The 18,752-nt window shown below is 38.5% G+C and overlaps 3 protein-coding genes across 6 annotated transcripts; 2 read left to right on the top strand and 1 right to left on the bottom strand.

Annotated features, from left to right (window-relative positions):
• The first annotated feature begins 164 nt into the window (after nt 1-164).
• Nucleotides 165-5,369, top strand: Pbgs (Porphobilinogen synthase). Of its 2 annotated transcripts, none has more exons than XM_053745945.1 (9): nt 165-281; nt 571-741; nt 998-1,145; nt 1,431-1,650; nt 2,315-2,403; nt 3,075-3,218; nt 3,993-4,109; nt 4,438-4,531; nt 5,176-5,369. In XM_053745945.1, exons 2-9 carry the CDS (start codon nt 617-619, stop codon nt 5,244-5,246), a joined length of 1,008 nt encoding a protein of 335 aa, XP_053601920.1. In that variant the 5' UTR covers nt 165-281; nt 571-616; the 3' UTR covers nt 5,247-5,369. The 2 variants fall into 2 exon arrangements, with proteins under 2 accessions (XP_053601920.1, XP_053601919.1); XM_053745944.2 differs by lacking the exon at nt 165-281 and adding an exon at nt 326-499.
• A 1,453-nt stretch (nt 5,370-6,822) lies between these two features.
• Nucleotides 6,823-10,627, top strand: Hsc70-3 (Heat shock protein 70 cognate 3). Its single transcript, XM_053745940.1, has 3 exons — nt 6,823-7,008; nt 7,510-7,658; nt 8,221-10,627. Exons 2-3 carry the CDS (start codon nt 7,528-7,530, stop codon nt 10,070-10,072), a joined length of 1,983 nt encoding a protein of 660 aa, XP_053601915.1. The 5' UTR covers nt 6,823-7,008; nt 7,510-7,527; the 3' UTR covers nt 10,073-10,627.
• LOC128670348 (uncharacterized protein) lies at nt 10,623-18,550 on the bottom strand. 3 transcript variants are annotated; one of them, XM_053745941.2, is made up of 11 exons: nt 18,312-18,550; nt 17,344-17,479; nt 15,707-15,792; nt 15,286-15,391; nt 14,746-14,930; nt 14,185-14,398; nt 13,419-13,543; nt 13,137-13,228; nt 12,482-12,629; nt 11,265-11,352; nt 10,623-10,804 (listed from the first exon to the last, which is right to left on the bottom strand). In XM_053745941.2, the coding sequence occupies exons 1-11, from the start codon at nt 18,402-18,404 to the stop codon at nt 10,710-10,712; spliced, it is 1,368 nt and encodes a 455-aa protein (XP_053601916.1). In that variant the 5' UTR covers nt 18,405-18,550; the 3' UTR covers nt 10,623-10,709. The 3 variants fall into 3 exon arrangements, with proteins under 3 accessions (XP_053601916.1, XP_053601917.1, XP_053601918.1); XM_053745942.1 differs by lacking the exons at nt 17,344-17,479; nt 18,312-18,550 and adding exons at nt 16,226-16,361; nt 16,730-16,962; XM_053745943.2 differs by lacking the exons at nt 17,344-17,479; nt 18,312-18,550 and adding exons at nt 16,226-16,361; nt 16,655-16,770.
• Nucleotides 18,551-18,752: the final 202 nt, after the last annotated feature.

The raw sequence follows: 18,752 nt of genomic DNA on the forward strand, positions 1-18,752 counted from the left end.
GTACCCATTTAGATTCAAATAGTAAGAAGCAGAATAGAAGAAATAAATAAGATGTAACATATGTTTTTTGTAGGTATAAAATATAATTAGATTTTTCACTAATATGGGTTATTGCCATTGTACAAAAGATTATTGCTTGCGTTGTGCTGGCAACATAGTATCTTGTGGATGTCATGTCTTTGTGGTATCTTGTTTTGATATCGTGGGGGTCAGGTTGTCATTTCTTTTGGCGATAAAATAGATACAAATAATATAAAAATATTCTTGCTGCGTGCGAAGCTGTAAGTTCGCCACATCCTTGATAAGTACAGACTCATCATAATATCCGGTCATTTGGAGATGGTCATTATTGGGGAACTGGAAATTACAACCTCAATAGGCATAATAGCAGTCAGATTTGATTGATATAGTAATTGTCTGCTTACCATACTGCATAACTAAACTAATCAATCAAATTGATGATCTCCGGATCGGTTACATACCCACGTTTCATAGAGCGGTATTTAATACTTAACTAGTTATAAGTTTTTTTTTTACTTTTGAAGTTCTATGCTATAATAAAAATTCTAGGTTCCAACTTCTGTAGTTCTCCACTTTGTAAGTCCACTTTGTCGCCATGAGTTTGTACTTGAAACCAGAACACGTACTCCAAGGGGGGTACTGCAATGCTACATTGCGAAAACTTCAAGAGCCGAATACAAGTATTCAGACTCATAATGTGATGTACCCAGTCTTTTTGTTGTGAGTATTTAAAAAAATATATCTTAAATTTAATATATACTTAAAATTCTATCTAAATTAATATCTATCTAAATTAATAAAGCTGTTTTTCCGATTTTTTTCCTTAATTTCTCTTTCATCTACTCTGTGCATGTGGAAAACATGCACAGAGTAGATGAAATGATGCGGTTTCTTTCTCAGCTGTTGAGCATATCGGAGTCGACTATTTTTCTCCACTTTACTATGAGGAACTGTAGTGGTGTTCATTATTTTTTAGAGAGAATGATGATGCTATCCAGCCCGTGTCCAGCATGCCCAATGTTTACCGATATGGTGTCAATCAGCTGATCCCGGCTCTGGCAGACTTGGTGAAGAAAGGACTGGAATCCATTCTAGTGTTTGGAATCATTGAGACACTGCCAAAGGTACTTGTTGTTACAAGTTGATTCATTTATATAAATTTTTATTGCACAAAATATAACAATTACAAATGGTTTAAGCCATAAGGTTGTGTAAAAATATTTTAAATACTTTTAATTAAATAAAAACTGAATTAAAGTGAAAGATTCAAATCATGAAGTGTACAACAATATCTAGGCTATAGAACTTTCAAGATTGCCTAATATAGGCGCAGGTGGTAATGCTGTCTCTTGTTTAATAAATACACATAGTTGACAATCTTAGAGTAACACTGTACAGAAAAATTTCAGGATGCAAATGGTAGTCACGCTGACAGCGATAGTAACCCGGTCATGAGAGCCCTGCCCAAACTGAAGGCAGCCTTCCCTGGTCTTGTGGTGGCGTGTGACGTGTGCCTCTGTCCGTACACTTCACATGGACACTGTGGAGTGCTGCAGCCCACTGGGGTTATAGATCACGCTGCATCAGTGAAGAGGATCGCTGAAGTGGCTCTTTCTTATGCCATGTCTGGTACTAATATTTCTAATAGCTGTGAAATAGGGTTGTTGGAATTTCGAGAGAAAAGTTTTGTCAAAAAAACTCAGCTTCTAATAGCAGTTCAGATTCCGATATATTTATTGCAAGATTTTGTTACTTGTTGAGTTTGAAGTTATTCAGGTGAGATTTTCAAGATCCTTGGTTTTAGTATTCATACCTCAACTTTAGGTTTTCGCATTGTTTATTTTCTATTTCTAATTCATTTTGCTCTACTTTTATCTATATTTATAATACTAGATATTGCCTGTGGCGTGGCTCCCGTGGGAATTTTGAGAAAAAAAAATAGCCTATAGCAATCTTGGATAATGTACCTTTCTAATGGTGAAAGAATTTTTGAAATTGGTTCAGTAGTTTTGGATATTACCCGCCTCAAAAATAGAAACTCACAAACACTTACCTCTTTGTAATAATAGTCTAGATGAGTAAGGAAAAATGTAAATATATAAACACAAAAACTACAAGACCAGTTTCAGTAATATTTGGCATAGAAATAGTCCCTCAGTTTTTATTCAAACTGTACGTACACTGTTAAATGCTTAACAAAGTACTTCAAAACTCGAAAAATTAATGTTTAAACTCATGTTTTCATGTAACGAAAACATGAGTTTATACATTAATTTTAGGATTTAATTTTCAGGAGCTGACATCGTAGCCCCGTCAGACATGATGGACAATAGAATAAAAGCGATAAAAGAAGCTCTTTTTTCCACTAATTTAGGAAATAAGGTCTGTATTTAAATCCTTAGTAATAATATAAGTGTGGAAGTGTATATATTTGTCTTCTACGTCACAATGAAGCGTTGGATTTTGGAAAATAAAATTAATTTTGTGACAACCCTGACTGCACCGTCGACGCTTGCGGCTGTGTCGACTTTAGCAAGGCGGTCAGAACAGCTCTATCAATCTCATTATACTTATCGAGTGTGTCTATGGAGTGATATGTTTTTCAAAATTCAATATTCTTTATTCAATTTCGGATGATAAACACTTATAGACGTCAAAAAATTTTTTCAAAACTAAACAGTTATTCATAAAAAAGTTATGTTTTGTCACTGTCGCACTTTGCTTATTTGAAATTGACAAAAAGAGACAAACAAGTAAGTCTACCGCCGACTTCCCAACACGCAGGTGAAGAAGCTGCGCGACAAACCTGTCCTACAGCTTTATTAACAACTGGGGGCTTACCATCATCTCTTAACGCGATCCACTTTACGACCTAAACTGAACTGCATCCCAAATTCGTACCATCGACTTAATTTTTAGTATGAATGCGATTCATTTTAGGTGCCTAAATTGAACCGAGTTGCATTGGAATCGTTCTGTAAAAGTTGATGGTAGGCCTGCTGGTGTGAGCTGTTATTGAAGTCGCCTAAAGGCATCCGACGTGCCGGTTGCAGGTGTCGGTGCTGTCGTACTCGTGCAAGTTCGCGTCGTCGATGTACGGCCCATTCCGAGAGACCATGAAGAGTGCGCCGCTGGCCGGCGACCGCAAGTGCTACCAGCTGCCGCCCGGCGCCGCCGGCCTCGCCGCGCGCGCCGCGGTCAGTGTGCTATTATACCGACAGCTTTTTTGTATTCATTCTAATAAATAGGTATAAATATATTAGGACAAATCACACAGATTTAACTAGCCCCAAAGTAAGTTCGAGACTTGTGTTATGGGATACTAACTCAACGATACTATATTTTATAACAAATATGCAAGACCCGGGCCAATCAGAAAAAGATCATTTTCCATCATGACCCGACCGGGGATCGAACCCGGACCTCTCTGTTCAGAGGCAAGTACTTTACCACAACGCCACCGAAGTCTCTGTTGTTATTTAAAGCAAAGTCAGCAAAGTAATCGTATTATGGTGAGCAAAAAATATATTTGGTTAATTAAAATGTTTACTCCGTTATGGTCTGCAAATATTTCTAAATTTGTTTGGTTTCGCTCGAGTAAAAACTTATTAAAGTTGAAGTCACCGAAACCAGAATAGAAACGCTGTGCCCTCCTGCCCTCCCTGCTCTCTCGGTAAGGTTTTCAAATTATCATTAAAATTTGGATGATTTATTCCCGATTACGATAGACGATATATTATACTATTATTATAAAGAGGTAAGCATTTGTGACTTTTTATGTTTGAGGCGGGTAATCTCCGAAACTACCGAACCGATTTCAAAAAATCTTTCACCATTAGAAAGGTACATTATTCGAAATTGCTATATATTGCATATAATTTATCTCAAAATTCGGGAGCGAAGCCCCGGGCAACAGCTAGTTTAATAAATAAAGTGTAAAGCATGTGTTGACCATGAATGTATTGGTTCAGGCGCGCGACGTGGCGGAGGGCGCCGACCTGCTGATGGTGAAGCCGGGGCTGCCCTACCTCGACATCGTGCGTCAGACCAAGGACCTCCATCCGCACCATCCACTGTTCGTGTACCAGGTGCGTACACTGAAAGCGTGGTGTGTTTTCAAGAGCTGCTGGTGGTGAGGCAGACCAGTCTAGCTTGGATGACAATGCGTTATTACGATATGCATGACGTGATAGTGCACCCAGGAACGGCTCCCGACTAGGGAACTCCTCAACGGTTTATAGCACGGTCGTGATTTTTTTTTAAACGTGCCGTAGTTTCGATTGCTATGCATTATTGTGATAGGCAAGATGGTGTACCAGAATCGGCTCCCAACGAGGGAACCGTTACTACACGGACACGATGTTATATAATAATTGTTTTACAAAAATATTTACTAATATAAGTGTACAAACACAGGTGTCCGGAGAGTACGCGATGATCTCGCGCAGCGGAGACAACAACGAGATGGAAACCACTCTCATGGAGATGCTGCTCTGCATGCGGAGAGCTGGTAACATACATAAACATCATACTTTACAGTCAGCCTTTGAACGTTCCCACTGCACGTCACTGTCAAAAGTTTTTTTTTAAATACATTATGCCGAATCAAACGTCACATTTGTTCGAATGAACGTTTGGTATTATATATTTTTTTTTTATCGTATCGTATAAGGCCATGGATTTAGTAAGTACTCCGTACTAATACCTACTAATTCCATGTATAAGGCATTATATTGAGTTATTTTTCAGATAATTCTAACTAGGTGTCATAAACGTAAAAAACGTTTGATATACTATGTTTGTTTATTATTTGACAGAAAGATGTAATAAAATAATATATTTGTCTATTATCTATATGTATATATTGTCCATATGTTTGTGGAAAGTCCACGTATTACCTCTGCTCGAATTTTTTTTCGGGTAGATATCTTCAAATGATTGAGCTGTAATTATGTACACACGTTTAGTTTGGATAACATTGCATCATTATTACGATAGATAAGCATGATCTGATGGTGCACCCAGAAACGGCTTCCGACGAAGGAACTTCTCCACGGTTTACTGCACATACTTGATTGATTTTTTGTGACACATTGAAAGACAAATGCCAACAATGACAGCTTGTCTCAAAAATGAAACTTAATTTCATTCCAGGTGCTGACTGCATCATAACCTACTTCGCGCCGTTGGTTTTAGACATAATATCAAAAAGGACGGCGCATTAATTATAAAAAATTGTTAACGTTTCATATAGGCTAAGTTCTATTTGTAGATATTGCTCAAATGGTTAAAATAAGTACATGAACTGTTGTTTTATTATTGGATGTTATATTAAAACATTATTATTATGTTGGTTTATTTTTATTTCAACTTCAAACTCCTACCTAATAGCGTTATACCTAGTATCCAGCTCCTTCACATCACATACCTGTACAAGTTTTGTGTTGGTAATAGTACCATACAATTGCCACCTAAGGTGTGGCGTGTTGTATTGAATTTTATTTTTAAAACTTCATCCTAAGTACCTACGCTGGCCGTGACAACATAAAAAAAAAAACTTAATGTCGCAACTATGTAGTACGGTTGAATTTTGAAGATTTTAAATTAAGTAGGTAGGTACCTCTTACATCTACATACGCATCGTACAGTCAACACCACATCCAGTTAACCTGCATGAACCTCTATCACGCGGTAATAGCGATGAGTTTGCAATTAATTTGTGTAGGTTGATGTGCTATTGACTGTACGTATGTAGCAATGCACGATTTAATTCTAATAACAGTCTTACGAAATTATGGTTGGGCTTTCGCCACACTGTTTTTTATTTTGGAGGGCAATTTAATTATTGACGTGGTCTTATGATAATCTTGATAATTGAATTTTTTAAAATTCCACAATACTGTGTGATGTCGGTTCCACACTGTCGCCAAACAGTTCGCCCAACTTTGGCGGATTCGATATATATTGCTGATTTTTCATTGCAGTACCTAAACAAAAGCACTCATACATACTAAGTAATGATTGCGCATTCTCGTTGGCATCTGTCTTGAGTTCGGCGACAATACGGAGCTGGTAAAATACACCCAATTTCACCCCGGTAACCCATGTGTGAAACGCAGGGTAACATGGTTGTGTTATGAGCTGCTGAGTTCTGTACCTCCAGCCAGATACACCTAGATTTAGTTCGGATTCGGATAAACATTTATTTTTTTGTATACGGACTAATAATAAAAATGCTAAAGTAGTTACTTACCTACCTTCACTTCACGCTTTAGCTATGTACCTACTCTACCACCAGTCGTCCGTCGTCCATCCCAGAGAAAAATACCTGTTCCAGTTGAAAATTAAAGCAGGCGTAACCACGGGCTAAATATATCTAGTAGGCACTCGTACTCCTTTGTACGGAGTACCTACAAATTCCATGGAAAACCCTTCTAAATCTATGCATGAAAACATTACTCTTCATATTCACTATGGATAGAAACGTAATAAAATCATGGAATTAGTAGGTACTACGGGAGTACCTACTAATTCCATGAATAAAATATAAAATGTGAAATTCATTTTTTATTATTATTCGCCTGCCCATCGCCTGGCTTTCTCAAAGAAAGCTTTCATGAAAATTCTTGACTCATATCGAACTTTCCTTTACATTTTAAAAAATACCGCTTTCAATGTCATTTCATTTCGTGCCAGTTACGAACGTGGGCCAATAGTATCGCGACAAATAGGCACACTTGGACCAATAAAAAAAGAGTATTGTAAACGTCATCAAAATGTGAGCCAATCAAATTTGCCCACGATCAACACTAGCGCTAAATAATAGCCTCGGCAGCGTGTGAAACTTCAGTTCTTCTTGAAAAATCGAATGTGAAAGATCAGCGTGCATTGTGAATTCGTGCAAGTGTTCGATTAGAAGTGCTGTTAACGTGGCTGTGAAGATTTCTGACTAAATTCAATTTATCCAGTTATCTTCTACATTATTTGGTAATTATAGTTATGAATTCATAAGATTTAATTAGATTTTTCTGTCAACTCAAGATTGTTCATCTGTCAATTTTTCCGACGTATTTTTACAGAAAATATTACTTCGCTGTCTTATTTAACTATCCTTCAAATATTTAGTTGCATTTGGAAGCATTTTTAGTAGAAATGCTTGGTTATTCATTTTAAAATCTTAAGAATGAAGGTGTAACGTCAGCGAAATTTCTCGACGCGCGGAGTAGGCCGGCGCGGTGTCCTACATTTAGCATAGCTGTTCCCGACTCCCGTTACTATCTTTTATTAGTTCAATACCGTTAGTTTCTGTCCAGGCAATGCTACTTTCACTTTCCGAGACGGATTTCAGATTGACCGTCACATGTATGACGTGTCCCTCTGTGATTACGTGTCCTTCGTAGTCTTATTGGATATGATATTTGGCTGGGATAAGCTGTTCCCTTGCCAACGTTGAGCGTGTTTAGTGAATGTAAACTGTATTGGTTGCAGGTTACAGTGCACTATTGCATGGTAAAGATGCGGTGGAGTCTGTTTGCTTTGGCCCTGGTGGTCGCGGCTGTGTGCGCCGACGACAAGAAGGAAAAGGATAAGGACATCGGCACCGTCATCGGTATCGACTTGGGTACCACCTACTCATGGTAAGTACTTTCAGTCATTACATTTTTGATTTATGGTTAAGTCGTGATGTATGTAGGAACTCATTTTAGAAACAAGTTAATTTTTGTCTAATGTGTGTTATATAGCTACTCCATATGGAATTGCTATCAAATTAATCTTGGTGGTTGTCAGACCATTTGAATTTTAATTAAAGTAATCCACCATTGATTTCAGAAATTACTCAGTTAAAGTGAACTTGAACTTAGTATTTATATAGCAGGCATGTATGGTAATGCTTTGAATTTTTAATTTATAATATTTTATTTACCTATTAAAGCAGAATTAATAATCTCCCAAAAAATAATTTGAAAAAAAAAAACTAATGGTGATTTTTAAATATATCTAATAAGTATACCACTAGTATCAGGGCATAACTGCCATGCAATAGCTAATTCAACATAAATCTAAAAACATGAAGCAACTTAGTTGATAATGCTACCATATTTTTTAACCAAATTAAGTCGGGGCTGGGTCAGACATAGGTTACATCATTGATTACAAAATGGACAAAAATTATTAACTTGTTCTATTTTTTGTTCACAGTGTGGGTGTGTACAAGAATGGACGTGTGGAGATCATCGCCAATGACCAGGGTAACCGTATCACTCCCTCATATGTAGCATTCACAAGCGACGGCGAGCGTCTAATCGGTGACGCCGCCAAGAACCAGCTGACCACTAACCCCGAAAACACAGTATTCGACGCCAAGCGTCTCATTGGTCGCGAATGGAGTGACTCCACTGTCCAACATGACGTCAAATTCTTCCCCTTCAAAGTAGTTGAGAAGAACAGCAAACCCCATGTCGCTGTCAAAACCGCTCAGGGTGAAAAGGTCTTCGCTCCTGAAGAAATCTCTGCGATGGTTCTCACCAAGATGAAAGAAACTGCTGAAGCTTACCTCGGTAAGAAGGTTACCCATGCTGTTGTTACTGTCCCAGCTTACTTCAACGACGCCCAGCGTCAAGCCACCAAGGACGCCGGTGTCATTGCTGGTCTCAACGTCATGAGAATCATCAACGAACCTACCGCCGCCGCTATCGCCTACGGTCTTGACAAGAAAGAAGGAGAAAAGAATGTCCTTGTCTTTGACTTGGGTGGCGGTACCTTTGATGTGTCTCTGCTCACTATCGACAATGGAGTGTTTGAAGTGGTTGCTACCAATGGTGACACTCACTTGGGTGGTGAAGACTTCGACCAGAGGGTGATGGAGCATTTCATCAAGCTATACAAGAAGAAGAAGGGCAAGGACATCAGGAAAGACAACCGTGCGGTGCAGAAACTGCGTCGTGAGGTTGAGAAGGCAAAGAGAGCTCTGTCTTCCAGCCACCAGGTAAAGATCGAAATTGAATCCTTCTTTGAGGGTGATGACTTCTCTGAAACCCTTACCAGAGCTAAGTTCGAAGAGTTGAACATGGACTTGTTCAGATCTACCCTGAAACCCGTGCAGAAGGTATTGGAAGACGCCGACATGAACAAGAAGGATGTTGATGAAATCGTATTGGTTGGTGGTTCTACTCGTATTCCCAAGGTTCAGCAACTGGTCAAGGAATTCTTCAACGGTAAAGAGCCATCCCGAGGCATCAACCCTGATGAGGCCGTCGCTTATGGTGCCGCCGTCCAGGCTGGAGTACTCAGCGGTGAACAAGACACTGACGCCATTGTCCTTCTCGACGTCAACCCTCTTACCATGGGTATCGAAACTGTTGGAGGAGTGATGACCAAGCTTATCCCACGTAACACTGTCATTCCCACAAAGAAATCTCAGATCTTCTCTACTGCCAGTGACAACCAACATACTGTCACCATTCAAGTATACGAAGGTGAAAGACCCATGACCAAGGACAACCACTTACTCGGAAAATTCGACCTCACTGGCATTCCTCCAGCACCCAGAGGTATCCCACAAATTGAAGTCACATTTGAGATCGACGCCAACGGTATTCTGCAAGTGTCGGCGGAGGACAAGGGAACAGGAAACAGGGAAAAGATTGTCATCACAAATGATCAGAACAGATTAACACCTGAAGACATTGAGAGAATGATCAAGGACGCCGAGAAGTTCGCCGATGACGATAAGAAACTAAAGGAGCGCGTCGAATCAAGGAACGAACTGGAAAGTTATGCTTACTCGATAAAGAACCAGCTCCAAGATAAGGAGAAACTCGGCGCTAAAGTCAGTGAAGACGAGAAGGCTAAGATGGAAGAAGCTATCGATGCCGCGATCAAGTGGCTTGAAGAGAACCAAGATGCAGACTCGGAAGAGTACAAGAGACAGAAGAAGAGCGTCGAAGATGTAGTCCAGCCCATTATCGCGAAACTGTACCAGGGACAAGGAGGGGTCCCCCCGCCCGGCGGCCCAGGAGGCGACGATGAGGACTTTAAGGACGAGTTGTAACCTAACAGACTGTAAATCAAGTGATCCTAGCCAAATGTGATCTCCATTAGGTCACTACAGTGCGTGCACATGGTGAAAATGCTTCATCATGTGCATGGGCTGTAACCAAGCACAGATCGTGATGTTTTTAGCTCGTGTTGTGTATATTTATTGTGTGGATGCGCGAATGGCGTGTGCGGCGCTTCGCTGCAAAGTGAGAGATTTGATCCCGCTCTGCCGCCGCGCACGAGATTGACAGAGAAGTGTGAATGATATGTGTTACTGATAAATTGATGCATTTTTAATTTTAATACAAGCAATAGTTCCAAGTGAAGCGAGGGCTTGTTTCCATGACTGTATGAAAGTCGATTCATTTGTCTTCCTCATTCTGTATGATATCCAGATCAATGAATCGGCATAGTCTCAATTTGCTATGGAGATTTACCTCAGTGTTCTTTATTGTATGTATGTAATGAGACTGCAGAATTGTTAGTTTTTAATTACCTAGCATGTATGTAGTATAATTAATTCAATTGAAGTACGGAGGAGTACATAATAAAAAAGATTTTCTATCTATTACCATCTTTTATTTGTAAATAATAAATAATAACTATAATAGTAAATAAGATAAACTTGAGATCCTAAGCATCAGAGATATCTAATCAACTCTAACGTTGCGCAGTTTGGCTCCAACGGAGATATCAAATGAAGGAGATGAGATCACTGCAGCCTGAATCTTGACTTGGACTCGCTCTGTGCACAAAAACATTTTCATTTAGTACTACTAGTTTTAATATAAAGGATGTTTTATTTTAACGATAAAGAATTTTGACGACCAAAAAAAGATGTATATTTGGTTACCTAAGAATTATTGCCCGCATGCATTTTATTTTTACCTACGTAACTTCCTATATGCGGACATTTTTTCTTACCAAATTTTTAAATGGCATACCAAATCCAAACAATCATGGAATCAACATTTCTGTAATTCAACATAATGGTAAAGGATATCAAAATCGATTCAGCTTAGGCCCCGATGTCCTATGTACCAATACAATCAAAAAGTTATTTCTAAAGTAATACAAATTTGGAGGTAATGTAAAGTACCCTCCGAGAGGGTGGATAGATAGTTGGGCGCGGTCGCCCAGGGCGCTGTATACAGAGGGGCGCCATCCAGGTTTGCGAATAATGTATGAATGTAGTCCTCTCGCACCTGGCGTGTCCATGCTGCTGATCTCAACAGCCGTGATGCCCGCCGCGGCGCGCATCTCGGCCAGAGCCTCGGAGAAATACGTGTCCAACTAAAAAACAAATTGCAATGTTACTGAAAAGATATTTGTTTTTTTTTTTTTCTTCAGAATTCTTGCTCTCTATTTTTAGATTTGTCCATAAATGTCTAAAATTATCCAATATTTAAACTTAATACGCGTCTTTATTAGTCAAGATCGTCAGTATTGGCATTGGAGAGTGGCGCTATCAGACACCCACACAGGGCGTGGATACAAAGGGGCGACTCAGATTTAGGAATTACTGTTTTAGTCACCAATGGTAATCACACGACTTAACCCGCATCGGTCCCAATGTATTCCCTTGAGGAATGTTCACAACGCCAACGTGACCAAATAAATTACAAAACTAAAAAATGAGTGCCTCTACCTACATTCTTCAAGCCACGTAAATGTTATTCACTTGACGATAAAAAGTAGAACATTTAGTAAGCAGTAAAAATTGGCATCAAAAAACGCCGTGACCGTGGCAGCGCGATTTAAAGGCCTAGATTAAGTTCACTGGCACACATACAATTTCGAATTATTGTGTGTTAGCACTGTTAGCGTCACATTGACTGCGTATGCGTGCGCGCATATGATATGAATAAAGCAGTACGGTGGACGTTACGTTATTGAGTGCAAATTACAGTATAAAACTATGTGTCCTAAATTTATGATAAATGATAACGGACGCCTCACGTGCCAGGTCCATTTACATACCTATATCTAACCAATCTTACTTATCTTATGCTTATGAAAACTTGAGAGATAAGACAATTACCTGTTTTCTGCGTCAGTTCAACGTGCAGTCTACTTTTAAAATACCCTAGTTATATGGGTAGATAGCTACTTACCTCAAATCTTTACCTATTTTAAAAATCATGGAGAATACATTCACTAAAGTTTGCCGAAACATGAATCTCTTATCGAACAAACTGCACTTTTATAATAATAAGCGCCTTATGGATTTGCATCTTAACATTTCGGTATAAAGAAGTAAAAATAACAATGGGTATGGAATGGGAAGTAAAAATACCATTGCGCCAAATCTTATAGAAATGCTTTTAATATTTTTTTCGAGATTGAGTATCCAACAAATATCTTCATTTACCATTTAATCACTTAGGTGTCTAGATTTAATTAGTACCTAGGACATAATCACCTCATAATCCAGTATCTCCTCGGCGTCCCTCGGATGTTTGTATGCCCGCGGGTCGCCGGGCTGGGCGGGTCGTCCTGTGCACCAGTCGTAGCCCTGCGCCCGGACGCGGCTCTTACAGGTCTCAATGTCTGCGTTCAGGAAGATGACGCTGTCAAAATATACGTACAAAATACATAAATAAAAGCTTGTTAACTTACAATGTATTCGGGTGGCATCTGGCAACTCATTTTTGAAGCAAATATCCACAACCAATTGAGCTGAAATTCTATATACACGTATAGTTCGGATGACAATGCTTTATTATAATATACATGATCAGATAGTGCATCCAGGAACCGCCGCCGACGAAGGAATTAACGGTTTACTGCACCGACCTGATTTTTTATTACGTGTTGTATGTAAGATCTCTCTGGTGACAATAAGCTTGTGTCAAACACGACATTCTCGTAAAAGACTTATACAAATGTCAAAGTATTTTATCCTTCAAACGGTAACGCCCTAAGGTCGCGTACTACGTCAACATGAGGATTTGGTAGTTTTAGGTCTGCAACCACACTAGAGGAGTAGGGAATCGAATTCTCTACTCCTGTGACCACACGCCACGCTGAACCCCTCCTTGACCACATATTTAAGATTTCAAAAATATTATATTTACCGATTGGGTGGAGTAGTTATATTGTCCAAGTTCTCAAAATCCAATCCACTATTGGGGTATCCAGTCAAAACCCAGCCGTGGTCTATGCAATCCTGTAACATACACATTTTTAGGGTTATGTACCTAGCCAAATGGATATATATAGTTTTGTCCGTCGATCCGTCTTTCCGTCCGTATGTCACGGCAATTTTATATATGAAATATCAAGGAAATTTGCTGCGTGGTGTATTCAATGAATCGCTACGAAATTGTGCAGTGTGATTTTGAAAAATAAAAAAAAACCTTCTGCAGCAGCCGCCGCTTGACTATCTCAATCTTGAGCTGCACCGTGGACCCGTAGCTCCTCAGCTTCTCTCCAATCTCGTCCTGCTTGTTCAGAGCTTCGTTATACAGGGTGAAGAAGTGAACTGTGAGTGAAACAAGCCGATTTAAAAAATATGTTTTCTGAGAGGTTTGAAAAAGATAAGGCGAAGAGACTGAATAATATGTATCCTAGAATTGGTCAAAAAGCCTTACCGCTATACCCCAAATTGCAGCCAGACCTAGGTGCAGTTAGGTGTATTTTGCTTATCTTCGGCGTAAACTCTTTATTTAATTTATTAATCAATTCATTGTTAAAAATGATATTGAAACATGTTTTAGTGAATATTAAAGTACAACATCAAAACCTAAATGTAATAATGTACCTAATGTATTGAGAAATTAACAGGTCTAGCCGGCTAAATCTTGCTATGGCTACGTATAAAAAGTTAACCAAATAAGAAGCCAGAAGAAATAAAAGAAGCATATCGCAGATTTTTAATTTACAGTTAGTGTGTCAGTAGGCCGTAGTTTCGATGACCAGACAGTATCGAACGGATTTCAGACTTTTTTGCATTTATAAAAAGAGCGTAGAAACAGAGTCACGCCACCTAGTTAGTATATCTGTTCAGCGCCCAGTCTATTACTAAGTTTGTAAATATAACTTACTAGTCCCTCAGTGTCAGATAGAAATAGTAGATCATTAGAAAAGGCACCTACTTAAAAAAAATTGTTATAAAATACTAACGGTCAACAAGTCCGAAATGCTTAGCGAGGGCGGCCGCCTGGCTACGGCAGCCGGCACCCTTGGGCCCGATGAGCAGCACGCGGTACACGCCGGGGGCGCCAACGACAGCGTGCCCCTGTCCCGGACCCTGCAGCCCAGCCACCGACGCCGTCACAGCGTCGAAGCACTTGTGCATTATCTTCTCTGGGTCGTCAGAGGGGTCGATGAAAACTTCCTGTGACGTTTCGATTATGGAAATAAAGCAATTAATAATTAAGCTCGAAACCTATATTTGTATTTTAAATGCGCTCCCAGTGTAATTGTTATATGCTTATCATGCCCTGAAGCTGAAGCGCAACATTAAAGTTGTTGCTTCACGACCGGCCGCTTGTTGCCTGTCACTACTCTTTTTTGGGAACACTGTTGTTGCCTATTGGCGTGCGTCATCCACGGGAGGATTATATGGAGTCGTTTTATCCTAGGGCGGAACCACACGCCGTTTTGTGTACTTGTTTATCATCAACAGAAAGCTACCAAGCGTTTGAAAGTGAAAGAAAATTTCTTTCCTCCGTGGCCACCTACCTTCATCGTAGCCTTATAGGCGAACTTTAGGCCTTCGAAGTCCTGGTCGAAGAAGCCCCTGGCAGGTGTGTGCGGTTTGTCAGTCGGGGGCGCTTGCGACGGAGGGGGCGTCAGGACCAGCGTCACCGACGGCAAGACGCCGTCTTGTTGAAGACAACGTGCTTCACGGACGGTGCAAGGATGGTCTGACAATCAATTTTAATTATAACACTCTTCATCTTTTCGAGTGTGTTATTTTGTAGCTGACACTGGTGTCAGACTTTTTAAAAGTAAATTATATATAACACAATCAAAAGCAGATTTGAGCAATATCGCCTGCTGTTTTAATACGAGCAAATAGTATGGAATGATCTCCATATATTTAAAATGTAGGCGATTGTTTTTTTGTTTTAGAAAAAAAAAATTATTATACCTATATAATTTTGGGTACACGTAAAAAAATTTAAAGATTTTAACATTTCATCTACTATCTGTTCCTTCATATAGGTACTTAATCTTCACGAAGATTAGGTATATTTAGTCTTAGGTTACCAGTCATACCAAACATGAGCCATCCAGCCATCGGTACAGGATCCTTGAGGGTCAAACTCTTGGTCACTTCAGACATGAGCACTGGAGAGATGCAGCCGGGGACGTAGTCATCGTGCTGCAAGCGGTAACAAAATATGCTTTGTTGACACGCAACATCCCGGAAGATAATTTAAAACTTGTAAACTTGTAAATTTTATACGACGACGCTTGCTCGGTAAGAAGTAGGCAGTCGGATGACCTCAGTTATTCTTTTCCAGATGGTATAGAAGAACCAACAATATATACAGAACACATACTTTGGGTTAGGGAAGTGCTCAGGGCTCATTGTTTGTGCCCGTCAGCCAGATTTTTTTTTCTGTTACATTTCGACACAAATACATATTATTTAATCAAGATACCTTACATAGGTATCTTGCATATATATTTTTACCTTTTCGTAACGATCCATCACGACTCGACGTGTGATAACGAACAGCCCGATAGCTTTTATCAAGTCTTTAGCAAGTTTCTTTTTATCTGTAAAATTATGATGTAAATATAGAAGGAATTATGTAAAATGCAAATAGTGTGATGAAAAACATAATTGATCTTCTTATCAAAATAGCGTGCGTTTTATTACAAAATAGTGTGGTATTTTATTTATGACGTAAAAATATATTATTTTGTTTTGATTAGGTAAGTACAACTTAATGCTAATTTGAGGAACATTATGTGATTAACTAAATAGCCAGCTATTTAAGTAGTACTAAACTACTTTACTCAACACAAGCAAGCAACGCGAAATGAAGCGAATATCGTCTTCTTTTTATAATACCTACGGATGGTGATGACAGTAAAATGTATAATATCCTGTTTTCAGTTTCCTAAGCATCACTCTTTTCAAATAATTCCTTGTGATTTTTTAAGTATGAAGACATTTTTTTACTATAGACATAAAAAGATTGCGTACCAATTTTAAGTTCAGGTGCAACCAAAATTATTATCTTGTCGGGCTCCCTCGTAGCAAGCACGTGACGATTCAAGTATACCTTGACGAACTTGAGGTGATCTCTGGGCAAGTTGAGGATGAGTTCCCGCAAAATATCCTATTTATTTCATTACAAAGAAGTAATTAAGTAAAGAAGAAATAAAAATCTCAAACAATAAAAAGTTTGGAATAGAAAATAAAAAACTCGATGCACAATTAAATGTATATTAAGTACTTAGGCACGTCTTTTTTTGTGACGTCAAGTTTTGACTGTCATACAATTTTTATATATATTTTTTTTGTTTTTGGAGAATCTGAATTGACTATATTACTTAGTACTTAGGAAAATAAATTACTGAACAATATAGCCATGAAATCAAATCTCGCGATGTCTAAGTAGTCTAAAAATACTTATCAAATGTGCCATGTCCAACCCGAGGCTCTGTCTACCTACTCCCTCAGAGGATATCCAAGTTGTCAGCTTACTTGAAACAAGAGGTAAAGTCTTTTTCTCTGAAGGTAAGGGATAAATTTCGCTGGCATCGTTGTAGATTTGGTTTCATCTTGGTCCGTCATTTTCGCGTTTATTTCTTATAAAAAATGCCTTCAATATATATATCAAAAAAAAATTGAATCACAATTAATTATTTCTAAAAGATTTCAAACATCTTGATGCATTTCTTTCTGAATGAAAGATGGCTTGATGACATTAAAATTTTGATATTAAAAATAATGTCATAAATGTCACGGAAAAAAGTTCCTGTAGGTGCATAATGTAGTTTGCTTTCAAAAAGGAAAGACAACTTAAAATCCTAACGAATTTTATGTATGCAAGCGTTTAGGACACAAACAGCTACTATAATATAACGTGAACGTTCTGATGATTCCACCGATTGAATGAGAAATTACTAATGATTATTAGTGTAGGGGTATTGGTACTACATAACTATAAGCATAGTACTAAGCATCTAGAAGCATAGTACTAAGATCTAGTAGAATTTTTAAGTTGTGTAATGCAGTTAAGTATCAAAGTATATACCTAGTGTTACGGCTACTGCTCATACGATATGAAGATGACGGATCACCACTGGGTAACGTACCAATTTTAAGATCGGGTGAGATAATCAGTAAGATGCGGTCAACAGGACGACGCACTTGGAGATTTCGATGAATATACGTCTTCATATATTTCAAATGGTCGGTGGGCAGGTTAATGATCACGTCTTCAATCAAATCCTATATTAATACATGAGTATTATTTACGTACACTACCTTGATTAGATAGATTGATAGTACCTAATTATAATGCCTAAACTTGAACCTTAAATTTCTCATGCATAGGTAAGTAAAGTGTGAAATGTGAAATACTCAATAACATTTGACAGAACAACAGGCAGATAACATTCGTAGACAGAGCCCGTTAGGCGGGGCATGATGATAAAAATCAAGAATTCAAAGCAATCCTATAGAGTAATTTGGAATCTAGCTGCATCAAAATAAATATATATTACAGTTTCATTACACCACAAACCTAGTTACACCACCACATTCTTGTTATAATGATAAATTGGAAATTTATATTTTCGATGTTTTTTTTACAATAACTGATTAATCAGATTATTTTAATACTTCGTCTATAACACTGAATTTACTTATTTATTCTCAGAAATTCCTTATAGTTCCTTATAGTAGTTCCACATGGTTAGGAGGAGCGGCCACCATACGGGCCTGGGTCGCTATGTCTCAAAATACGCCACTAATTAATTGACTAATTTGAAGGCTGTAGGTAGTCAAACTCACGAAGGAGAGTAGGATTTCAACATGGGACTTTCACTCGCCTCGACAACCTCGGCTTCATCTGGTTATTTATTGACAAACATTGCAGAAACCAAACCCAAGAAGTGAATGTCGTCAAGGATAGTGTGCGTGCCAGTGATCTGACTACTAAGTATGCCGAGGACCAAGTGGAGGGAAAAATGTAGGAAAGGTCCTGGACTCCATGATCCATGGCGGGGAAGAAACTGGGAATTCGCTCAGATGAGAGAGAGATGGCTGAATGAATACGTACCTTAAACAACACGTATAGCCTCAATCTATCTAAATAAGCTAGGAATTTTTCCGGCATCGATATAGGACGTATAGTAGCATCAGTTTCCGTCATTTTAAGTTAATTAATAGTACTTATTAGTTGTAAAAGCAAGAAACTAATTGGTAACTTATTATAACGTATATCTAAGATAAAATACTCTCAATCTAAGATTTTAAAACAGGTGCAAACGGGGATGCCAGTTGCAATTTTTTTATTGTTTTGTTTATTTCAATCAACTTGTCAGTCAAATAATTTAAGTGTTTATTATTCTTTAAAAAATATCATCCTTTTTGCAACACCAAATGCAACGGCAAAACGCGTTTAGTTTGTTATACGAGTAAAATTGGTAAAATATCAAACGAATTAAACGTTTTTACTGTCAAAGTGACATCTGTCGTATATCGACGTCACTTACTTGTC

The sequence above is a fragment of the Plodia interpunctella genome, chromosome 5, assembly GCF_027563975.2.
Source record: "Plodia interpunctella isolate USDA-ARS_2022_Savannah chromosome 5, ilPloInte3.2, whole genome shotgun sequence".
Classification (NCBI taxonomy): domain Eukaryota; kingdom Metazoa; phylum Arthropoda; class Insecta; order Lepidoptera; family Pyralidae; genus Plodia; species Plodia interpunctella.